Source organism: Aptenodytes patagonicus, chromosome 4 (genome assembly GCF_965638725.1).
Source record: "Aptenodytes patagonicus chromosome 4, bAptPat1.pri.cur, whole genome shotgun sequence".
Taxonomy (NCBI): Eukaryota; Metazoa; Chordata; class Aves; order Sphenisciformes; family Spheniscidae; genus Aptenodytes; species Aptenodytes patagonicus.
The window spans coordinates 2,266,262-2,290,666 of record NC_134952.1 but is presented as its reverse complement, the minus strand read 5'-3'; the positions used below and the strand labels follow the sequence as shown (position 1 = coordinate 2,290,666).

The 24,405-nt window shown below is 48.0% G+C and overlaps 1 protein-coding gene across 3 annotated transcripts in view; it reads right to left on the bottom strand.

Annotated features, from left to right (window-relative positions):
* Positions 1-299, bottom strand: part of SLC4A11 (solute carrier family 4 member 11) — a 95,528-nt gene extending 95,229 nt beyond the window's left edge. For all 3 annotated transcript variants that reach the window (XM_076335647.1, XM_076335649.1, XM_076335648.1), the window contains exon 1: positions 30-299. In XM_076335647.1, the coding sequence (XP_076191762.1) occupies positions 30-252 (223 nt within the window). In that variant the 5' untranslated portion in view covers positions 253-299. The remainder of the gene's footprint in view (positions 1-29) is intronic.
* Between the last annotated feature and the right edge of the window lie 24,106 nt (positions 300-24,405).

The window sequence follows — 24,405 nt, the reverse complement described above, 5'->3', positions numbered from 1 at the left end:
CCCCAACCCTTTCATTCCCGGTCACGCACCGTCCACTGGCCCGGTCCATCTCTGTGTCAAACGTTGCGGCCACGGGGCCAAATCCTGCGAAGAGCCAGCGCTCGCCCCAAACTGGCCATAGGGCGAGCGGAGAAAAGTGAGCCGGGGGTAGCAAAAAGAAGCCGGCTCCATTAGGACGGAGAAGAGAGGAGAGCCAGGTACGAAGCAAACCGCGTCTCCCTTCACCTCCTTCAGCGGGTACTGTTGGGACATGCAGTCTCAGAGCCTTCTCCCCGAGAAGTTCCTTTTTGGAGATGAATTAGTGCAAAAAAGAGAAAAAAAAGAGCTGCTCAAGCAGCCCCACTGCTGCTGTCACAGCCCAGCAGAGCACACTGGAAAGGCTGCGTCTCCAGCCTGTATTTAAACGCCCCTCTCAGAAAGCAGAGATGCAGCACAGGAAGAGACAAATTCCAGCTCTGCGTCGGGCTGATAAGCCAGGTTTATAATATTCAAGAAGTATTGGCATTACTACAATTCCCTCCCCCCCCCCCCCCCGAATATCTTGTGCAGTAGCTTGTTGTGCACAATAAGCAAAAAAAAAAGCGCCCAATCCCTTAAAAAAAAAATCAGCCTGTTCCGGTGGGAACAGCCAACACGTTGAATAAAACAAACACACGCGTGTTAAACCCTGGGGACGCAATTAGGCTCGGAGCAGGGGGAAGAGACATTTAACTCCTGGAGAAGATGGCAGCGGGTGAGGGGAAAAGGAGAATAAACCTGACATCCAACTGTACTCCGTGGGGTGCTTTTTCCCCAGGGGCTGAGCCCAAGTGGCAGCTCCCCCCGCTGCAGGGTGCCGGCACCTGCCCCAACACCAAAGGGGAAGGAAGGCCACCTCATCCTCAGTCCCCAGACTGCCCCCCTCCTAATTTTCCACTCCTTATCTGCCCCCATGAGTGGGTAGCACCTAGCAATAACCCACTCTGTCACCATTGCTGTTCAAAACCCACGCGCGGCATCTTGAGACAAAGCTTGCCCGGCTCCAAGCACCGACCAGCTGAGATCTTCTTTCCACCACCTTCAAATCTGGGGTCCCGTCCCCCCCGCCAGAGCCCACATTATCACTGGTCTCCATCCATCCCACCATGGTACAGCTGCAAGGATGCTCCCGGGGCAGCCACAGCCCCACAAGCCCTCCTGATGCCGTTTGCATCAGGTCCTTCAAAGCTAGAGAGCCAGAAAGCACCTGTGGGGAAGAAAGTTCCTGCCCAACGCAAGTATAAAGTCAGGGTTACCCACTCCAGTGGCTTCTATCAGGTTTTCATGCTTTTCTCCCCGTCTTCTTGCAGTTTTTCCAGCAGGGCATTTATGGGGAATGAAACTGGACTCTATTCCTTCCGTGCCCTATCCAAATCACAGCTCCCACTGCAAGCTCTGAGCTTGCAGACCTTTCTTCAATAACAGAGTTCGATTGAAGCCCCTAGTACTGCCTTTTTTTTTTTTTAATCGCAAGTCAGAGCCAGAGATGAATTTAGAAAGGGGGAATAGAAAAACCCATGGAGTTATAAGTGACAGCTAAGTGCTTTGATATCAAAGCCAACACTGACAGATGCAGAAGCCTGCAGTGCTCTGCTCCGGGCCAGCATGTCACCATGCTCTGCAGAAAGGCTTTATAGGGAGCTTATACTAGATCTTACTTAGAAAGTTATATTGCATTTAAAAGAAGTTTTTCAGTTTCACCAGGTCCCAGCAAACTCCTGAAGGAGCCGCCTTGCGGATTTCATGATCACAAAACACTGCTCAGACTCAAATTCGGATGAACTTTAAGGCATTGCCCCCAGCATTCCCGGTTCTTAACCTTACTACGCTGCATCCTTCACAGCAGACTCCCTGCCCCGCTTTGGCAGCGACAGCGCCACGCCATGCCTCAAGCTGCTGCTAGCAGCAAAGGTAGCTTGGATTTAACATACGCTGGATATCACCTGCTGGCATGCTCGGCAGTAATTTGCCTATTTAGAGGGTAGATGACAGTTTCACGATGATGAATCATTAAAGTGTCCCAGACAGTTGTTTACTCCCAGAGGAATCCTACATAAGGAAACAGGACTTTGAGGAGTGGTTTTGCATTAGGAAGATGCAACTTAGTGGTTTATGCTTTAGGAAGAGGTAACTCAAGTGCCACCCAAGCTACAGCAATAGAAAGCTTTTGGATAGCGATCCTTGTGGCTTCCCAGAGACACCTAAATCACAGCACAGTATTGGAATTACTCACTAAAAAAAAAAAGAACAGCTTTCCCCCTAGGTGATGTGATTTGGCACCTGTCTTTATGCCTAAAGTACACATGCAGTGCATCACCACAGTTCAAGGACGAGTTCTGAGGTTTTAATCTTATACAGGCAAATAAAACAGCACCAGGCTAAGTCCAGTAACTCTGGACTAAAAATCCAGCTTTGCAGCTAACCTCAAGCTCCCTTCTGCAAGAAATATCAAACTTTTCACTGACACTTCTGTTTTTAAGACAATCTAGAAAGCTTGCATTTGGGATCCTTTTGCTTTTAAAACCAAGACATCTTTGTTTTCACGTTGACTCAACATAAAAATACAGCTTGCTTTAACGAGTTTACACACAGATATCTTATGCCACTGGGGGAGTCAAGCGAGTGCTCCATTTAAAAGCCCAAGTCATATTTCTAGCTGCGTTCATTTAAACAAGCTGAAGCGTTCAGATTGCCAAGGAACAACACAAGAGCCAGAGAGGAACTTCCTCTGCGGTACATAATTCTTACAGAGTGGCAACTGTATAAAAGCCACAGATATTTCAAAACTAGAGGGCTCTGGCTGAGACGGATTAGCCAATACCTCTCAATTATAGCAGGGCAACGGCGACGCGCAGCTCACAGGGGTGGTAGCAATGACTGAGGTCGCAGTGTGGACAGGACTAGGGTGTTGCACCACTGTTTCCTTCCAGCCTCCAAAAAAAAACCAGCCACAAAACCAACTCCAACAGCAACCCAGGTGAGAAGGCTGAAATACCACTGATTTATCCAGCCCTGGGTCAAGCAGTTTACCCCATGCTTCAGCTACAGCTTTTGAGGGACAGTAACTCTGCAGAGGAGAGACAAGGCTACGTTCACACCTAGAGAAAACCCACATGAGAAGTCTTGCAAGCGTTGCACGTTGCAACAGCTTGGGGAAAAAGAGTTGTATGTCCCCAGCCGATTGTTCACATGCATATTGCTGATAGACAGCCAGCCCACACCGTCAGGTCTCAAGGGGAAGAACGACAGTCCTGGGCACGACAAACAGCAGCGCAGAAGAAAGCTCTGAGGAAGAACATCAGACCTGAAGCAAGCTTTTTCATTACATTGTGAGGGGGAAAGACAAGGGCAGAATCCTCCCCTGAGAAAAGATCCTCAAGAGAAGGTTGAGGACCAGCCTCCCGCTCACAGCTTTGCAGGCAGCAAAGCTGTTGTGCCACCTACAGTTGCTTTTACTCCAGAACAAACTTTCCTACACGGACCCAAGTCCCTGTCATTTAATTTAGTGTCAAACCAGCGCTAACGCAGCCATGCTGATTAAGGAAGTGCTTCCTTTGGTAAGGCGGGGGGGGGGGGGGGGGAGGCACTTCAGAAAATAACTTTTCAAGTTGAGCATAAATCACAAAGTGCATTTAAACCCAGCCTCTCCCCACCTTCCAAAAAAGAAAAACCCAAACCCGTCGCTGGGGTTTTTGCCAATGCACACGACTGCCCAAGCCCTTTACAGAGGTTCAGCTTGAGCCATACAAGTTTCACCTTTTTTTTTTTTCCCCCTCTTCTTTTTATTGCGGCTTTTACACCATTCTCAACATGAAGTCAGGCAACCGCATCCGCAAGCAAAGCGCCGGAGCGGAGCTGAACACCGCACCGTGCCCTCCTCCCCTAGCTAGGTATAAACGAGTACCAGAAGGGGGGGGGGGGGGGGGGGGGGAACCACCCCCAGAACAACAAGCCACGAAGTTTACATCGCTCCTTTCTCCCCCGGTACTTCCTTCACGCCGCATCTGTCCCCCCGGGCTGAAACGTCCCGCTGCTGCCCAAGGAGCCCAGATTTGGGGGGGGGGGGGAGGTGGGGGGGGTGTCACCACCTCCCCGCAGACAACAACCGGCTCCTGAACAAAAGCCTTGAGCAACGATGCAAACCGAAGACTTCCCAAGATTTCTGCCCCCTCCCGGGCACCCTTCCAAGAGGGAACAGCGGGATACGCGTCCCCCATCCCCTCCGGACCGCCCTCCCCATCGCATCCCGGCCCCGACCCCTCCCCGCTGCTGCAAGAGGCAAAGCTGGGGTAAAAGGGGGAGGGGGGGGGGGACACGACGACACCCCGCAAGCTGCCGGCAAAACTCATCACACTTGTGCCCCCACCCCACCACCACCACCCCCCACCCCCACCCCCCCGCGGGCTCCTGCCAGCTTTGCCTCTCACCGCAGGGCTGGAGGTGAAACACCCGTCTCGCTGCCATGGCTGCCTCGGGGGGGGTTTTGGTGGTGGTTTGGTGTTTTTTTTTTTTCCTCCCCCCCCCTCATCCATCCAAAAGTGCCTTCACCATCTCGACACCTTTCGGTCTTTCTTGTGGTTTCGAGGGGTTTCTACTTATTTATTTATTTTTTTTCCCCGCCAAAAAAAAAAAAAAAAAGAAAGAGGTAGCGCAGCCCAAAAAAAAAAAAAAAACCACCAAAAACCCCACACAGAAACTCCCCGGGCTGGAAGGGGAAGGGACGGGGCGGTGTCACACCCCTGCCCGGGTCCTAGCGCCCGCCCCGCAGCCCGTGCCCGGCCCAGGCCCTCGGGGCACCCCGGCACAGCCCCGGGTGCACTCAAAAAAAGAAAAAAAGGGAAGATTTAAAAGCCCGTTTCCCACCACCACCTCCTGTATTGAGGCTCGTCACTCCAGTTAAAAAAAAAAAACCCACCCACCCAACAGTTTTTGCTTTCCTAAGGATGCGAGGCTAATTAGCAGTGTTAGCAGGTGAGATGCTGCTAAACTTCAGAGCTGGGGAAAAAAGCAGCGAGCTGACAAATCTTGCTTTTCCCCCCCATAAAGCGTGCTGGTGTACGCCACGGGGTCCCATCATCTGGATCAGTTTTTCTCTGCCCCTTCAGAATTTCCTCTGAAATAACCCGGCGCAGAGGCACGTTTGAGTCAAAAGCAGCCAGCTGGGATTCAAAAATGAATCCCTGGGGCACAGCACAGGGATGTACCTCGAGTTTCTTTACAAAACCAAGCAGCAACAACAATAAATTTTTTAAAAGCAGGTGCAGCGATGCTCCCCAACCTTCAGCCTTAAGAAAAAAAAAAACACCCAGGCACATTTAAGTTCTTATACTTTGCTGCTTTTTTTTTTTCCTTTGGTGAGTTTTCCCCAGCCCCTGCTACCTTGTTCGCTCACCACCTGAGCAAGCCTTGGTGTTTTTTGCCTTCCTGCTCAAATCACTCTCCCCAGGAGGAGGTAGGTGCCAACACCAAGAGCACCAAGCACAAAGAAACTGGAGAAGTGGTGAACGAAGCTTAACACTCCTCTGCTGAAATAAAAGCAAGGTAGCAATTGGAGACCAGCAAGAGAACATTTGCATTGCCTCCAGTGGGTACACAGTATCATATTAGGGTAAATAGCTATACTACCATAAAGGCTGGACTCTGACTGTTTTGTTTCTCCATCTCCTGATCTTCCCTTCCCCCAGAAGGATCTCTGAGCTGATCTAGCTGCAGCAAGCTATTTAGGAAATTTGGAAGTTCGGGGTGAAGGGGGTTTAAAGAAATCCTAAAGACATCTTGGCTTTTGATTGCTACAGATCTTGGTCTCAAGGCAGCATATCCATAGTGAACCCTCCCCATCCCCTAAATCAGCAAACCACATCCAGAAAAAAAAAAACACACCTAGAAAACCATTTGACACCATTTCAGTTGGAGATGGGAACCCCCCTGCCAAAATCTGAAGGCTTAAGCTACTGTATAGATCCAGCAAATAGTGGAGAAGAGAGTCTTCACACTTATTTAGCACCTACATTAATTTCAAGGAATCAACCCATTTTCCAGTTTCAAATGCCACCTCCTTCAGCTCGCAAGAGAAACCCATTCCCACCCAAAAAATCATCATGGGAAGAAGAGTAAGGAGATCTAGTTTTAATCAAATTCTGTTGGTTTGGAAGATAGATGTATTTTAAAGTAACAATCTGTGGTTTTGCTGAAGTTCTACTTACATTGCAGAAGTTAATAGTTGTTTTAATGGTTTAAGCTGTACAAATTTAATACAACATTTAACTCCTTGCACAAGCTGAACGCATGGCATCCAGTTACATCAGGTGATTGGGGCCCAATCTCCCAGGTGGTGACCTTGCCAGCTCCTCCTGGAATAAGATAACCAGGAAGGACAGGGCTATGGGAATACACACGAGAGAGCACGCAAGGACGACTTTGCAGGGCTGTGTTTCATACAAGTCTCCTGCGGGGGTTTGTAGGATTCCTTCAGGACCTATATCCTATGGGCACACAGCTAACGGCGGAAAACTGGGCCCCGTATTAATTTCCTTTTATACCCCAAACCATATTTCCTTATGATGATGAAGAATTATTATAGCAGTAGGTGTCCCTCACTAGAAATATTAGCCCCACCACCTGTATAGCTTTCTGGAAGGGATGAGCTTATGTGATACGATGCCAGGCACCAGAGAAGATATCAGATACCTTCCGTCTGGCTCTATCTGGTCTATCCCAGTGTCTCCAGACCTGCTTTTTGCAAGCAGTCTCCACTGGCCCAGCTAAGCACAGTCACCCAGAGGGAGCTGGATCCAAGGAGCAGGAGTCACACCCTACCCTGAGACCTTCAGCTTCTGAGGAGCCTCATCTGAGTATTCCCCTCCAGCAAGTAACAAGCAGTATACACAAAGACAACCCCCCTTCAAGGCAGATCTTCGTTATCCTCTCTTAGCAAGTTGTTCCTTCTTGTCTGCCTGATTGGCATTAAGTAGCTCTTTGTACCTAAGCTGGTTTGTGGCTAGAAACCAGCGGGAAGTGGATTTTTGCTTGCCTTCACAACCAGGTCATACAGGACCTGATTGCCTGGTCTAGCAGGATCAGCCATGTATCTGAGCAGAATATACTTGGGTTTCCTCCAAGCCAGGGACGGACACCAGGTATATTTGCTTTTTAGTAGGACGCTTTTGCCAAGATGGAGATTTTTCTAGTGGGCCAGCACTGGAGACTGCAAGAGTTTGGAGCCCAGAAAGAAACACTAGGTGGACCCAAACATTGCAGAGAAACTTTTATCCAATACTCATGCACTAAGTAGTGCTGGGATTCCCGTGGCTGCGACGCAGCCAAGACTTTAAACAAAAGCAAAGGAGTTGCTCATGGGGTCAAAAAAAGTTTTAGTACTACCATACCTGCAGTCAGAGTTGTTTTATTCTGTTTTAGTCACGTCCCAAACTCCTTAAATCCCCCCCCCCCCGCCCCAGCTCCTGCTGCTTTGACTGCAACTCAAGTGAAATGTCAGTTTGCTTCACAAATCGAGCTCCTGTTGCGCAGCCTGCTTTGTGCTGTCAGCTGCAGGAGGCCAGCTCTGCTTGCAGGACAGTGCAATAAATGCTGCAGTACAGCAGAGGGAGCACAGTGTCCTGCTGGGAAGCCCCCTCCGAGGGGGGAACCACCAGATAACAGCTCCTTTTTGAGTTCTTGTCATTTGGAAGGGTTTTAAGCGTTTAATCCCACCATCATCTGCCTCGGTGCTCTTTGGTCTCAACCTTGGAGCCGAATCCCACGGGTCTCAAACCACACCACTAAGGATCCCGTTTCAGGACATACTTTTGAAGTTGCTCTGGCACAGTGGTCTGCAGAGACCCAGGCTGGTTTGGGGCACCAGATTTGTTAAGGAAATTCAGTAGTAGGGGCCAAGGTAACTAGTGACCTTGCAGTTTGAGCAGTTGCAGCCTGCAGGTTGAGCCATTGGGGCGAGTTTAGCAACTATCACCTTTTTTCGGTGCCTGTCCTCCAGCCCACAGCAAAGGCACAAATAAACGTTAGGCAGAACTGTATCAGTTCCTCCAGATACAAGGGAGCACATCAAGTTACCCTTTAAGAGTCCCCCCCCGCCCCCCGAAACTCATCCAAATAGGAGAGAGAAGACCACAGAAACAGTCACAAAACAACTCCAAGAAAAGGCACAGCAGTCCCTTTAGCACAGGAGGGGGGGGCACAAGGAGCTGACCCAGAAGCCTGATGCTTTAAGGCAAACGGACACAACACTCTGCTGCTTCTCCTTGCTCATGTTCACAACTAAGGGGAGAGCCGATCATGTCTGACAAAAGGAGGCGTTAGTTATATTTGATTAAGAGGTACATAAATACTTTGTCTCCCTCCTGTAGATTTCCCCCCCCCCCCCAGCTTCCCACAGCTCCTCAAGCACTGCTGGCTCTCTCCTACAGATGCTTGGAGCTAGGCAGGGCCAGCAAGGACCAGGGCTGGTGCTCAAACCGAGGGCTGCTGGAAAGGTCAGAGTCCTTTAGATGCAGATTGCACCCAGATGGTGATTTCCTCCTGGCACTGGTAGGAATTGGGGAAGGCAGCCAGCCTCTCCGGCGTGCTTTGCCAGAGCTAGAGGCAGAAACTCCCTGGCAAAAGTCACGCCAGCATGCAGGTTTTATTAGGCCAGCACCGTGCAAGCCAACTTGCGTCACCACCAACTAGAACAGGGGGATGCAAGCAGGACTGAGTGCTCAAACATCATAACTGTGTTTGCTGCACAGTCCTTACCCTAAACACAGCCCCTTCCCCATGCCCCAACACACGATTGATTTTTCCTGGGACAAAGATGCTCTCGCCTCCAGGAGGTATTTAAGGGCCCCTTGCAAGCACGTAGGGGTGGCAACTCTCACCCAACTGTTATCTTCTTGGAAAGGAGCTGAATGCCACAGGAGGGAACTGCAGCTTGGAGAGGATCTGACTGCAAAGTCCCTGCTCCAGCCCTCCTAAGGAGCACACATTTCGGGCAGGGGATAGCAGCAGGAATAAACCTTTTCCTCTTTGGAGGAGTTTTCCAAGTATCTCTCACCTCTACAGGAGCAGCAGGAATAAGGACTCCCTAACAAGGCCTGGACATCCTAACTGGAAGGTCTTGTAAGTGTGAAGATCCCACCTGCCAGCAGAGCAGGAGCCATCATGGCTGGACACCTGCAATACTAAGCTGTGGTTCATGTGATGGACACCAATGCCGCCCGAGCTTTTGTCTCCTGACCGTGTTGGTTAGCAGGGACTGAATGAACCCTGTTGTCCTTGTCTGGGGCCCTAAGGGCCAAAACATTAACTAGAGACTACTTGGCCATCCCTGGAAGCTGCCTAGTCCACAGGGTGAGAAAGCCTTACCCTTCCCTTGTGTCCAGGAACAGGGGATGCTGAGGCCTTCCCCTCAGTAGGGACATTAAAAGAGTTGGTCCTCATACAGCCATCTATTGTCACAAGACATTTCACAAGCAATGTTCGAGATCAGGCAGTCCGAGACTGGCCAAACTCACACCTTACTAGAAAGATGGGGTCACAACACACCAAGATAAGACTCGGTCAGACTTAGGTCCCCACTAGCTAGGCTTATCTTGGAAACAAAGGGAGCAAGAGGGACGTTTGGTGGTCTGCTAGAAAGTTTAGTTAGCAGAAGATTTGTCTTGAGATCTCTCCAGGCTGCAACCAGCGAGCTGTAAGTTTGGCATGGACTTGTGGCCACTGAAAGCTTCCGCTAGGCAGTGCGGCCCCATGCACTCCTCTTGGCTGACCGATTAAAGCATCCTGTACAGTGCAGCACATTGCAGGGCCTCCCAGGCTCCCTGCAAGATAGGTGCGGAAAGCAGGAGAGAGAGATTTCCCTATGGAAGTGCTGCCACAAAGCCTAATCTAAGTTTAATCCAGACCTCGGAGTCCTACCACGCACCAAACACTACCTCAAGTCTTTCCACTTGTAGGAAAGCAGAGGTGCATCACACCTAAATAGGGTAGGAGAGCTACAGGAGATGATGTAAAGAGAGCAGCTCAAGAGAGAAGCAATAGGACGTGGACTTCATTGCTCTTACAGCTACAGTCTGTCCTCAAGCTCCTGAGCACGCTCCATCTGAGGGCAGGATCCAAACCAGAGTTTGAAGGAATATTGCTCATGGTTATTTTGGTATGAAGGAAAACGTTACTTCTAAGGGAGCATTGCACTGAAATCCATCTCCCAAGAAGTAGCTTCAGCTCTAGCCTGCCACTTTAACACCCGAGTGTCAGTTTACCTTTCTGTAGCAATTAAACAGAGGACATCTCCATGGAGCTCGTCAAAGCACGTCTCTATTTCACAGCTCATTAACAATAGGACACAGCGTCTCCACCTGTATCGTTGCTCCCTAGACCCCATAGCAGCAGTCAGCCAAGGACCAGAGAGCCCGGGCTCCATCTCCCTCCTGCCAGCATGTGCCTGAGGACCAATAAAACTCATCATTATGGGACACAGTATATACTGGCACAGCAGGATTGCTGAGACCCAGCCATGCCACTGAAGTCACCTAAGAGGTGACATTCAGCAAGAGATGGTTTTCCATTGCTTTGGTTTCTACATGGGTAAGATCACGGGAAAAGCCTACCCTTAAATGACGTTACAGCTATGCGAAGAGCCCTGCTAGCCTAATGAGTAGGTCCTGGGCAAAGATAAACACACAATAGATTTGCACAGAGCCACAGCTGAATAGCTGACTTCAGCCTTAGTTTAGCCTCAGAGCATTAAGAGATTGTTGATTCCAGCAGAGAACACACTTGCCAGCCTTTTTTGTGCAAGAGTACAATTTAAAGAAAAAAAACCGCTCAGTAACTAGTCCAGCCACTGGCAACCCCGGCCTCTTCCACAGTTAGCAGCGACTCAAACAATGTGAATATTTTCACTGCTGCTGGAGGCAACATGCTGGCGATAAGGAGTTTAGCATGGCATTTATTTAGTTATTTTCAGAACGCTAATGGATTTAGAAATAAATGATGATCCTTACCCAAGACTCAGCTGAACATGTTATGAAGCTCAGAACAGACTAGAGCAGCAGATCCAGATGATGTCATGTAATAGAGCAATAAAGAATTACACAACTGAGGGCAACAGATAAAAAACAGGAGCACTCAGCAACATCTGAAGATGTAATAAGGAATAACCTTAAATCTTAGCTATGCACACTTGCAAAGCCCCTTGCCTAACACATCCAGTTAGATCACACATCATCCACGGACGTAAATATTTACGTGAAACCTTCATGACCAAGAAGAGGAGGGCACCAGGTGCCAGTGCAGTTTCATACCAAGCAAAAGCCCACGGGAAGCAGTGGAAATGAAAACAAGCCTAATGAAGACCAACATTTTCCAGGCAAAGAGCAGTTTTTAATCAAACTCAGCAGCAGGTTCATGAGGACTTGCAGCACAGAGAAGCTGGTAGCTGGGAGCAACTGTAACAATTCCCAGACAAGCTAAACCCCCCACTTTTAACACAAAAAGGGATCATATGCTGGGATGCGGTTGTGAAGAATCTTCACACTTTGGGATGACGACTTTCATCTCACTGAGCAGATACAATTGCTGGCAGCAAATACATAAGAACAGGAAAAAAAGCCCCTCAAGTTCCACAACAAGCTTCAAAAGCCCAATAGTGTTTTACTCGCTGCTAAAACAGATTCAACAGTTTGCTATGCTTGTTTAACTCAATTTGAGTTGCATGAAAAGCCTCTCTCTTTTCTCTCCCTGAAGTACCACCCCAGAGATGGGACAGTAGGGTACAAGTAGCAGGGATGCACTGGTTTTCCAAGTTAAGTGATTACAACTTGACACCTCTAGCTTTGACACTGGAGACTGGGATCAGAACTGGGTATTTGGTAAAAGGATGCAGTAGAAGAGGCTTTTCAAGAAACATGTCAAGTCCAAGTAGCCAGCAAAGAGTTTGAGTTGAGTGTGAGAAATGCAGCATCCCTGTTCAGGTCCTCTTAGAGAAGGGGCATTGCTATCCCCTGTGGATTCACCGAGGGCAGAGGGTCTCCACGTACCCACGGGTTATCACATCTGCTCAGGTTTGAGGGCCCGTCACTTCAAAGCAACATCAGTTTTAAGGAGACACCTGCCCTCTAAAACAAAGTGACAGTAAAAGCTAATGCAACAGCACAACCCAACAGTGAAACGACATTTTGGGGCTCGGCTCGGCTGTTAGGAAGGGAATGTGGATGCCAATACTTGGAGCCTACAGGGACTGGAGGGCCTTTTGATCAGCAAGATACAGAAGTTCACGGTGAGCTGAAGGCCCCACCAGCAATAAAGCTATGTTAGAACTAAGCTTAAAGATAGGTGCTCAGATTAAGCCAAGCTAATTGACAAGTTTAGTCTCACCTCTGGAGAGACCAATTCATGTCTTCACCTGCCCACCATTAGCACAAGCACAACTCCCAGGCTGCACTAGGGCAGCGACAAGGGGATCTGTTTCTCCCACTGTTAAGTAAAAGCCCATAGTAGTTACCAACACACCTCAATAGCACAGATGGACGAAACCCTTTTAACAGCTGCTTCAGTTTGGTTGGGGGCACCAAGGGACAAGTGTAGAGCTGTCTAGCTTGTAGTCCCGTACCCCCCCCAGGGAATGAAGGGACACACTTCGGTCATTTACAGGACAGATTTAAGGAGGCGTTAGCCACCGTCACCACCTTCCTTGGTAAGAAACACTCTAGCACAGAGCAGCTAGGCAGCATTTACCTCCTTAAAAAACCAAAAATCACTTGAGTTTTATAACTATAAAAATTCCATCCCATTCCAGCCCTACAGATATGGGATAGAAATTCTCCCATTTACAAGTGAGCCTTTCAGAGCTAATTAAAGCATGAAAACAGTAGCTAGGTATGCACATACTGAAGCACAGACCATCAAAATAGTGTTCTCATTAATCAAAAACTTAATCAGCTGCTTGATGATCAGTGGCATAACAGACTGCAGGAGCCACTGCCTGAAGATACAGCCACAGTTTTGCCTCATTTCTACACACAGGCAGATGATGTGGTTGCAGAGGGACCATCACCTAGTGGGGTTTAGGATGCTGGTACACAGACCTCGCCATCAATCCAGCATAAACACTCATAGCACCTCAACAGTAAATTCAAGATTTTGTAATCCAACTCCCAGATAAGGAGAAAGAGTTACTCTCCCTACTGCCAGATTAAACAAAACCAAGTTCTTTTGATGTTAAAAGCCCAGCTGACTCAAATACGCAAGCTATTAGATAGCACTTGTTCTTTAAAACTAGTTCGGACCAGTAGCATCCCCACCACCTAGAGAACTGGATAAATAATTATATGCGTATTGAGCTGCTTCATATTTTTGCATTAAATGCCATAGGCTATTGATGCCATCAAGGGCTTATCTTCTCCCTCTGTGAATAGTGACAAAGTACGAGGCCAAGCAGGAAAAAGTCTGGAAGCATTATAAATAGCCGTCTTCCTTGTTTAAGCACACACTTGCATTTCTCTTCTGTTGATTAATGCAGACAGTCATGCTGTGAAGCTCTATCTTAAGTGTAGGTGGACTCAAAGCTCGGGGCCTTCCTTCTTGACCTTGCATTTCAGTCCACCGTTCCACTGTGAGCTATCCATGGCCTGCGTGGAACCAGCCAGTTTTCATTCAGCCCAGGGCTTTCCTAAGTGTTAAGCAATAGGTTTCTCTCCAGAAAGGCCAAGCTCACTTTCAGAAGAGACCTTCTGCAGGAGCTCAAAGGGTCTACAGACAAACAGAACTACCTAGCTGTGGCTGGGTCATATCTGTCTGTACCTTCCCCACCACCAGTCACCACCTCACTGGCTGTTTTTTTTCCTCCCTCTTTAACACCAGCCACACACCTCCATTTGCCATGGGAGGGAAGAAAGAATAAACAGTTGGACAAGCCATTCTTGAGATCGAATAGAGTATTTTCAGTTGGAAGGGACCCACAACAATCATCTAAGTCCAACTGTGAGATGATTAATCCTGCTTTCCGCAACCCTCTGTAATAGGGAGAAACTGTTTTAGAGCTATCTGGAGGCTTTGAGCTTTCTTTTCAAACTTTGCAAGGCAGAAAGGGAAACCCTTAAGCATTTGGTACCCCAGTAGCAAGCTTGAAATCACCTGCCAGTCTACAAAGGGTTCAAGGAGAAACTGTTCCATGAACGCTTCCAGGCAGACTGCAAGGTTTCCATGTTTTACAGCTCCTGTTTTGTGGCTTACACTTGTCCCATTCATATCCATAATCAAGCAGCTTAGCATTAACAGTCAGTGCTTTAATAATTCAGCTCCATTGCTTGACACGAAGCTTTGGGCAGGTAGGTTTAAAGCCTGCAGTTGGAATCGCTCACTCCAGCGTTGTTGGCAGAGCTAAAGAGCATCCTGAGAGCAAACAATAAAATGATTACGGTTTCTCAGAAAAACTGACCTGCAAGGAAAGCAATTGTGGGCAAGCTTCAATACAGAGGAACTAGAAAGGAACAGAACAAAACCAAGCAAGGTAATTTTGACTAACAGGAACGTTTTCAACGATTAAGCCAGTTAGACTGCAGTCTAGTCATCCTCTCCCAGGAGAGTATTATTCCTGCACAAACTGGAAAAACCCAGAGGCTGCCGTATAGCAAAGAAGGTGGTTTTTTTGGTGGTTTTCTTTTAATAGCAGAGAGTTGGAAGAAAAAAAAAAAAGTGGTTCTTATCTCCAAATTCAGCGTCTTACCATCAGTCCTGTGCCAGAAGAATATAAAATTACTTCCTCATCACAGGAAATATCCTTACGTGTAAGGGGATGCAAGATATTCAGTGTACAATTCATTTCTGAAACCTTGCAACTGCACACAACTATATAACCACATTCAGATACACAGACGCGTGCAAGCTTTTCTTACCTACACAGCAGTTCATAACCCATCCAGATAGTTTCAACTCATACAGACGCAAATGGGCACATTCAGCCTCAGTGCACAACACTGAGCCCACGAAATGTCCAGCCAAGCCTGAAAGCTACAGTCTAATGTTTCTGGGGCTCCACCAGTTAATTTTTATTTATTTTTGAGATAGCCCAGCCATACTTCATGGATTCTCCCCTTCCCTCTTCTCCACCTGAGGCTGCAGAATTGTATGAAATGTCTTTAAATACTGCTGTTAGGAGGGCTCTTACCCCAACAACGAGCAGAAACGAGTTTTACACACTAAACTGACAGATATCGGCCCTTATTTGCCAGTTTGAGAGCTGCAATCAGAGTTGTTCGCCATGACAGACTTGTGTATGCCAAGCTGCAGATCCTGTTCTGCAGACAGCTGCAATTACAACACCTACCCCCTGTCCTTCACGTCTAGATTTTTTGGGTGTCCTAGCTGAAGATAACAAGTAGACTTTAAAGAGCCACCTACAGAAGTGCTGGCATGCTCTCATCCATTCAGATGTTTCCTCTCGCAGACAGACTGGCTCCTGGCTAGGAATCCTGAGGAAGTAGGTAGAAGAGACTGAAATTAAAGCAGAGAGTAACTTGACAGTAATTTCCTTCTCTGGGGAGCTCCCACATGCCCTGCCCTTTTACCAGCCTTCCAGTGAGCAAGAAGGTCCCGAAGTCCTAGGGCGTGGCAAATGATTACACCCAGAGACCGAGTAAAGCATGTCAGGAGCACAACTCCATCACAACACTATGGGTTTGGGGTTTTTTTGGGGTGGTCGAAGTCCACAAGAGTTCAACCAGTTTGAAGTATCCACAAGGATGGGTTTGTAGAAGGAGCCTCGATGCCATTTCTGATCTCTCAGCACCAGAAGAGCCAGAACTAGGGCTTCTTTTACTGGAGGGGAACAGTCCCTTGCACTGGTTTAGCATCCACTACAGAACAACCATTTGGCCTCTAAATGAGGTCAGATATTCCTGATAGGCTAAAGGTTTTGCTTACTGCCCTGATGAAAAAAAAAAAACAGACTTCTGAGAAAAATCATGCATCTCAAATCTTTGGACTGTCTCAGACACTAGAGATTTTCCAACAGACTGATATGAAGAAAGGCAGCTAGATTCAGCTCAGGCTGGTCTGCAATTGCTATTCCCACAAAAGAATATTTTTACGCCCTGGTAAGCTAGACAGTAGTTTGATTTTGGGAACATTTTAGTTCAGAGCTAGAAACAACTCCTCTATTCACAGCATTTTCTTTCCCAAAGACAGTGCCAGCCTCAGATCATTTTGTCTCTGAACACTGAGATCTTGAACTTGAGACCTGCTGGGAATCAGATAAGTAGCTAAAATTGGAGTCACAGAGTTGACATTATTAAACCAACTAATGCACAATGCTGCTGAGCGGAGAATGTCCTTAAGTGATAAAGTTTACCATAACTCCATACTGTTCTACGCTTTTGGGAAGGAGAGGTCCAATAATGCCTTACCCAGAGAAACCCTCCCGCAGAGCAGCAAGAGGTTGACCTTCCATGCCCTTCCAGGTACCCAATATGCAGATCCACAACAGATACCTTGTCAAAAACCAGTAAGTCCTACAAGTATATTTGCCTTTATACACAAACATGCCAAGCACTCACGTTGTTCATTAAGGAGCTAGCAATGCTCTTCCCTAAAACAACACAAAAACATTTAGGTAAGAAGTTGCATCGCATATACTTCATCTCCTTGGCCAGGCAGCTATTTCAAGACAGTTGTCCATCTCTCCCCACCCAGGCCACAGTTGACATTAACTTTATTCTTTCAAAATGTTTCTCTTGCTTTCAGACCAAGCTACCCACAGGCTCTGTACTGCTGTCAGCTGGCAAAAACAGAGGGGAGCAAATCGAGGCAGCACTTGAAGGGAGCGACTCAGGCGGGCTGCTGCTCTCACACAGTTCTGTTTTCAGTCTGGGGATGCAAAACAGATACCCACAGCGCATTTGAATAGAGGGCTTGCATGCCATTACAAATATTTTATTGACTATATCCTGAGAACACCACAGCAGTTAACTGCCAGCCATCTTCTGTCAACATGTGCTCCAGGACTCCTGTCTAGCTTAGTCAGGCTGTTTTGATGATTGCTACCTGAACCATCACAGTCAAAATACTTTACCGTACTCCGAATCAATGCTACGTGGATTACTAAGTACCGAGAGCCAGCTGTGGTCATATCGCTTGAGTAATATGATCTCCCGGGCCTTTTGTCACCTCCTCAGAATACAGGCGTTCAGTGCCCAACAGATTGGGATGAAGACAACTTATCTTTGTGGACCAAGTTGGATAAGCGCGCTTGTTAGTTTTAGCAAGAAATCTTCGCTAAAGATTTGACCTGAACTTGCTACCCAGCTTTGTGCGTCTTCACCATGAGCAACCCTCCAGCAGGCAGCCTGCCTAGACATCACATCTCTGGTTTTGGTCTCCCAGCAGCAGACTGGAGAAGCAATTTGTGTCCTCACCAGAGACAGGCTGGCTCCGTCTCAGTACCAGAACAAATTCAGGTTTCAAGCTCTACCCCAAGCAACGTGAAATCTGACAGCCCTAGAGAAGTTCAAGGCTTTTTCCCCTTATTGCCCAAGGTACATGCTCCAGCTCAGAACAGTTTAGCACAATTTGCAGTTTATTTCAGTCTATATCAGACTTATCGCTGCCTAGATCTGGTTTGGGTTGAGTCACCAGACTGCTTTCAACCTCACTCATGAAAAAGGTTGAAATCACTAACTAGCAGTGTCCCAATCCCACAAAGCATACTGAAGTGCTGAGAGCGCCATCCTAGCCAGATTCAAGGTTATTATCTGACTTTCTGAAAGACTAAGAGGTTCATCTGGTACATTTCCTCTGTAAGAAGGGTTATGAGGATCATCAACAAGCAATAGAAACTATGAGGAAAGAGTTTAGCAAGTCCTATGCAAAACATGAGGAACAGCTTAGTAAGAGCTGGGGACGAGAGCAGGATGCAGACAGCTAAAGACACAGCCCAACTCCTTACAACATCCACACACAGAGCGAGTGTTTCTGGCCACGCTTCCTACACAAACATCCCACTAAGGTTTTGGTCCTGCAGAGAAAGCTAAGGCCTGGAGCACTGCTGCCAGCAGTACATTAGCTTTGAACATAATGGGAGTTGCTGGTGATGGGTATGGTGCAAAGCAAGAGCATCTCAAGAGCTTAAGAACAGCTCCTTCTACTGATCAACAAAATCTGCATCCAGCCTAGGGTCCTGGACTGGATAACAGCTACCAACGAATACCTAGACAAGAGCTTTAGCACCAGCCCAGCCTATAGGGAGGCCTCCTAGGGCATCCTCCAATAAGTCTGGAGACCAAGGACTTTCAGAGTTAGAGGTGGGTCTCTGTGCTCCATAACCTGCAGCACGTGTCCCTTCCACAGAAGGGCTCACTCATTCTTTGAAGTCATCTGCATTTCAGCATCTCCAAAATCCTGCAGCAGGGAGCTCCACAGCTTAGCATGCTGTCACAAGAACAGTTTCCTTTTGCTAGATTTTTAAGCAAAAAAACCCCCGAATGATGTGCCTTCATTTCCCAGCTTTGCCTGCACTCTTCGGTCTCTTTCTTGGAACCTTTTCCAGGTCAGAGATAATCTAACTTTTTGTTATTTCTTGCACAGAAGCTATTTTTGACCCTGGCCCTCACTGTTGCCTTTCTGACCGTCCAGTGATGCCTAGGGCTGCTGGAGGGGCACTGCAGGCATCTCTGCATTTTGGAGCACTGCTTTTTACAGAAAGACAAGCCAGGTTTCAAGGAACAAGGGGAGCAAAGACACACGAGGACACATCCTTGCCTACCAGAGGTCACACTGCTTTTCCTTCATTATTTTCTGGGTAAGCCAGAAACTTCTCACTGCACCTCCAGTTAGCAAGAGGCCTTAAATCAAAGGAAGATCAGATCATACAGTGTCATTCTGATCTTCAGCAGCACGAACAGAATTAGTGGTGTCCTGGAGGAATACAACTTTGACAGGTTATTTTAGGTAGGTTAAGCAAATTTGTGCTACTGAGCCAAGTTTATGTTCCACTTCCCTCTGTGAATTATGCCCCAGTAATGACACCGCAGCACAGTTTAATGAAGATAGAGTTGATTAACAGTGCAAAAGAGAGCACCACAGAACCAAAGTTGAGAGTTAAATACTTGTCTGGTTATTATCCTAACAGAATACTTGCTGCTAACATAAGAGACTTCCAAAAGTTTGGCGCTTGATGAAGCAGTAGCACCTCTGCTCCAAAGCAAGGTGATTTGCACGGTGATTTCAGCCATCTGGAAGAGTCTTTTTGGAAGGCACAAAGCACGGCAGCCCAGAAGAACAGAACAGGGAGCTCTGGGGGAAGCGGCTGAGATGCTTTTACCTGCAGGACGCCTGCTTCAAGGCTTCCGTATTAGAAGGAGAGATACACAGACATACTTTCAGTCAACCCTCCTTGAGAACAGGCTGAGCAGGGGGTGGATCAGGACAGGAGAAGCAACAAGTCTTCCCACACTGTACAATTCCTACACGTTGCAGCAGGGACTTACATATGCTCTGAGCAAAGGCAGTGCCCTCAGGGTAGTATTCCTATTGCCAGACCATTGTGCTGATGTGAGATGGGTACCGAGTCCTGGGAAGTGGCTGGGGACACCACATCTGTCTAAGATGACACGGTAGCCTGCAACATCCAGGAGACCCCAAGGCTGCCAAAAGCTCCTCTTAACACCATTACAATCTTGGAGCTTGGTCTGTTGGCACAGGAAAACATGAAAGCAACCCTTTTCTACCTGCACCCTTCGGAGCCAGCTCCTCAGAGCTGGAAGCTCTCTGTAAGTTTGAGACCAGCAGTTTTTGGATGGGTTCCAAGTACTTTTCATGAACAGCTCCTGGCCAACCCAAACTCCCAAGAGTTGGTGAGGGCTGGGAATCCCAGTCATGACCAACTTGGGCTGCTGCCTGTGCACCTGCACTAGGAGCGTGAATGACATTGCAGGACCAGCTGCTGGAGCTATCCAGAGTATTCCCAAAGCCCTCCTCCTCCTCCACCCATCCTGCAGCTCTGCAGGGCGGAGAGACCTCATCCCAAACCACGTGCCCCACTACGCAGCAACCTGTCTGATCCACAGGGCACTCACCATTCAGATACACCTCATTTTCTATTTTATCTTTGTCAGGCTAATAGCAAGTTTCAAAGCAACAAGAATCAGCTTGCACTAGGACGAGCTCTCACCATCTGCTTCACAGCCCGCTCAGGACCTCTAATCCCAAGGGGGAGGTAGAAAGACACAAGCTGAGCAGATTTCTTAGGGCTAGCCTTGCCTCCAGACTCACCATCTAAAAATCAGTGCTAGTTATCAGCCCTGCCATCACCACCTCTGCTGGGGGGGAGGCAGACCACGGCCACGGGCCACTCCACCACCTTGCCTCCTGCAGACCTGCTGCTTCATCCTAACCCAGAAATGTTGGGGTTTTCCCCCCCCCCCCCCACCACAGCAGCCCATCGGCCTGGACCGATGCTGCAGGAGTTACACAGGGCTATGCCACACGGATCCTCCAAATATAGCTGGGAAAGGGCTGGGCATCCCTGTGCAGGAAGGCCCCCTGCCTCCGGAAGGAGCTCTGAGGGGAAGCACTCGCTCATCAGCTTCCTGGCTCGGCCGGCCGGGGAAGCTGTTTGTGCTGGCAGCCCCGGCCGGGGGACGCCGCTGCGTTTCGTCTCAGCTTGTAACAATTACCCACATCCAGGGACAGCCCCGAGGGCTGCGCTCAGGCACTGGGAACAAAGCCGCAAGAGCAGATGATAGCGTCCAAAAAACGGCTCGTCCTTTCAGCATCTGCTGAGGAGGTACCCCTGCTCCTGCACGGGCTTCCCCCTACCCCCAAGCTTCAAAGGGAAAAGGGCTGGAGGAGATTGAAGCAGAGATAAAGCCGCTCGCCCAGGTTCAAGAAATGAATAGAGCAACGGGAGCAAAATTTAGGTCTCTTTGGTCCCAGACGTGCATCTGGGCGATCCTTCCGCCTCTTCTCAATGCCCTGTGGCTCATTCCTTGCTCACATAAGCCCAAGACCCCCATCCCTGTTCCTTTATTGCCTGCAGAGGGCCTGGCTGTTGCTTGGACAGAGGCTATCCCTACCAGGAGCAGCAGGGAAGAAAGCTACAGCTGAGAACAGCACGTTCACTTTAAGCTTCCTGGTTCAGGGGGACGGGGGGGAAAATAATAATAAAAGAGTTAAGAATTGTGTGCAAGAAATGCTGTGTTTTATTACTGAACAAGTTTGTCTATAGGGCAGATCCCAATTAAGGGTGTCACTTCTTAGTGTCACAATATTCCCAGCACAAACACGCTCTGCTCGCAGCATTCAATTCTTAGAAATATTAAAGTAGCAGGCATGGGAGCAGGCCTTCAAAGCCTGCTCTCTAGGTTTTCAGCTATCCGGAGGAAGCCAGAGGCTCCTAAAGCAAATGTATCTGCTGCTTTTAAGCATGTTTATCTGTAACAGATTTTAAGGTGCCGCCCAAAAAAAGCAGTCTGGGCAATCTCCGAAGGCTTCTAGATCCAAAGAGGTCTAACCAGGCATAGACAGAAGCAAGTGCTCTGCAGGAAGGCACCTACAGCTAGTTCATCTTCATTTAAAATTGCTCTCCAGATTTCCCCTAATTTCTGTAGCCTTTAACCCAGCATCACAGCACTAGCTGACCTTGGAGAAATCACGTGGGCTTTTTCCCTCATCTCTTCCAGACCAAGGGACACCAGGGCTGCCAACGCTTTTCTTGACTCCTGGTTATAGCCTTGCCTCTGGATGGGTCTCATCCACCTCCACTGGTGTTTCACTTCTTCTCTAGCTGGAGCCAGCTAAGCTGTCTGGTTATTTTCCTCTTGGTAAGGTCTCCAAGGGAAACCAGAAGGCTCTTAGACAACCTGAGTGTTTTTTCTAGAGGTAGGAACCAATGCGCAGTCTGTTTTCTTCCTCGCTTTGTTAGCGACAAGTGTTTCACACCCAGGTCCCCCTGCCCACTCCGTCCTGGCATGCAAACCCTTGCTCCTGGGGTGGCCAAAGCCAAGCTGGTGACCGAGGCCATTTCAGTAGGTAGCTGCACTTTAATGCAGTCTGTAGCAAGGTCACACACTATAAACATCTTGAATTTGTCAAAATGGACTTTGCTACATCTAAAAGATGCCCACAGTAGCATAAGAGTTTCTCTTTAGAGAGAAGCACTCTGCAAAACCACCGAGAAAGCCACCATTTAGCAAATGGATTTCTACATTGCACTCAATGCAGTCATTCTCCTGTGCCAGACTGTTTTTGTACTGCAGAGTTAACTCTTCCAGACAAAAGAGGGAATGCTGAGTGGGTTATGACTTCCTTCTGTTAAGTCATTTAATAAGAAAGGAAACCCCAGCAGAATACACAGCACAGCATGTCCTGCTTTGTCCTGCACCATAGGAATCCTGTTCTGCACATCTTGAATTTGACCGAATTTAATTGCAGAGTACTGCTTTTCCCCCCCCCCCAAAAGAACATTTTGGAGAGCTGACATCTTCCAGCACAAGCGCCTTTGAGTGTCAGAGGCTTTTCTGGGGAGGTCGTGTTTGTACAGCCAGAAGAGCCAAGGACAGCGTGAGGAGGAACCCCGACCACCACGCAGCAACCACGCTTTTGTAAGCCAACAAAATGAAATCCAGAATAGGTACGCATGGTCTGCTCTGCTCAGTTCTGGCTCGCGTTCCTCTTGGCCTTGCTATGACATCTGTTGTTTCATAGCAAAGTCTCCTGTGAGATGACACACATGATTTAGCCCTTGCAACCTTGCCAACCTCACACATCATTATCACAGCCACTTCTCATGCCGCCTCTGCAACACCACCTTAGCCTACAGGCTTGCAGTATGACTTGGCCATCAAGTCCGTAAGCAGGATTGCCCGACAAAAAGCCCTCTGAAGTGGACCTGAACTCCTGCCCTTTTGGATGGATAAGTTCTGAATTTGTTTTCACACATTCCGAGTTAAAAGCTTGTCAGATGTGAAACTGGACATTTAGCCAGAGAGAGTTGCCGGAGTCCAAGTTCAAAAGAGTCTCAGATCTGCTATAAGTTGCCAAGCTGGGTCTCAAGGGAGAGAGTCCGTAGGGATTAAACACTCAGTGCCTCAGAAAAAGATAAATTTGTTCTCCAGTTGTAACATGGGGTATTTATTCCAGGGGTTAATTTTAGATTTTTTTTAATAGGCAGAAATTACTCACATGGGACACTTCTTAAGGGGTTTTGCAGACACAGACCTATCTTGCAATCTAGCATGACTTCTGTAGTGCTTTAAGCTTAAAAAGCTTTAATTTCAAAGAGTTGTTTTGCATTTCATCTCAAATTTCATTTGGATTGAAAGAAACACCACCGCCAGAGAAGACAGAAGGAACGCTTTAGGCTAACACGTCTGTGTGCATTAGTTAACTGAAGGCTCATGCAAGATGTGCAACCACAGTCAGCTCACCCCTCTTATAATCTGCAAAGGGGATCCCCCGTTACAGAAGTGTCTTTAACGCAGTTATCCTCTCCCGTTTTGCAGGCGAGGAGTGCTCACAGGCAGAATAGAGCATCCCAAAGCCACACCAGCACCGCTAGAGGAGACGTGCGAGTGGAGAGGAGAACAGGGAACACCTCTGGTCCACGTTACAGTGCCTATGGTGTACAAGCCACGATGCTAATCCCTTCTCCCCCAGCTTCCCCAAAAGACGAGGGACGAGAAGACCGTGCGTATTATTCAAGAGAAGAAGAGCCCCAAATGGCTGATGACATTGAGGGAAGAGCTGATTTAAACAGATCGGGCTGGTTTTGGTTAGCAGAACCTTGCTGCAATGACCCACGGGATGAGCCAAAGGCTCAGCTACCCACAGGGAATTTCAGATACCTGAGAGAGGTTATTTTGAGTGCTGTGTAATAAATATATGACCTTACCCTGGGGGGACCCTTAAGTAAAATTTAATTTCAAGTGCTCAGATGATACCAGTATTTCTATATTAAGATAATGCCTGGTGATACAGGCAGATATTAGAACATTGTTTTAAACGCCAACTGCCTCATACTTTTCCACTGGCAAACACACTCATTAAGGTCATCACTAGTGGTCATTTAACAAAAAAAACCCAAACACAACAACACTTACTAACATCACAGTACCCCAGTACCTCATGAGCAGGCTTATTTGCTAATTTTGGAAGCATTATTACTGCAGATACGAATGACCAGAGCAACTAGAATGGTTTTACCTTCAGACTTCTAAACCCACCCTTATGGAGGGACCTACAGGCAGTGACAGAGTTGGTTTTGGGCAGACAGACTACCTGGTGGACATTATTGACCTTTTCATGGTGAGGACACACATGGACCTGCAGCTGAGCGGTCTGGATTGTCCACAAGCCAAAAAGATATTAGAGGTAAAGATGTTTTTTTCTTCCCATCCA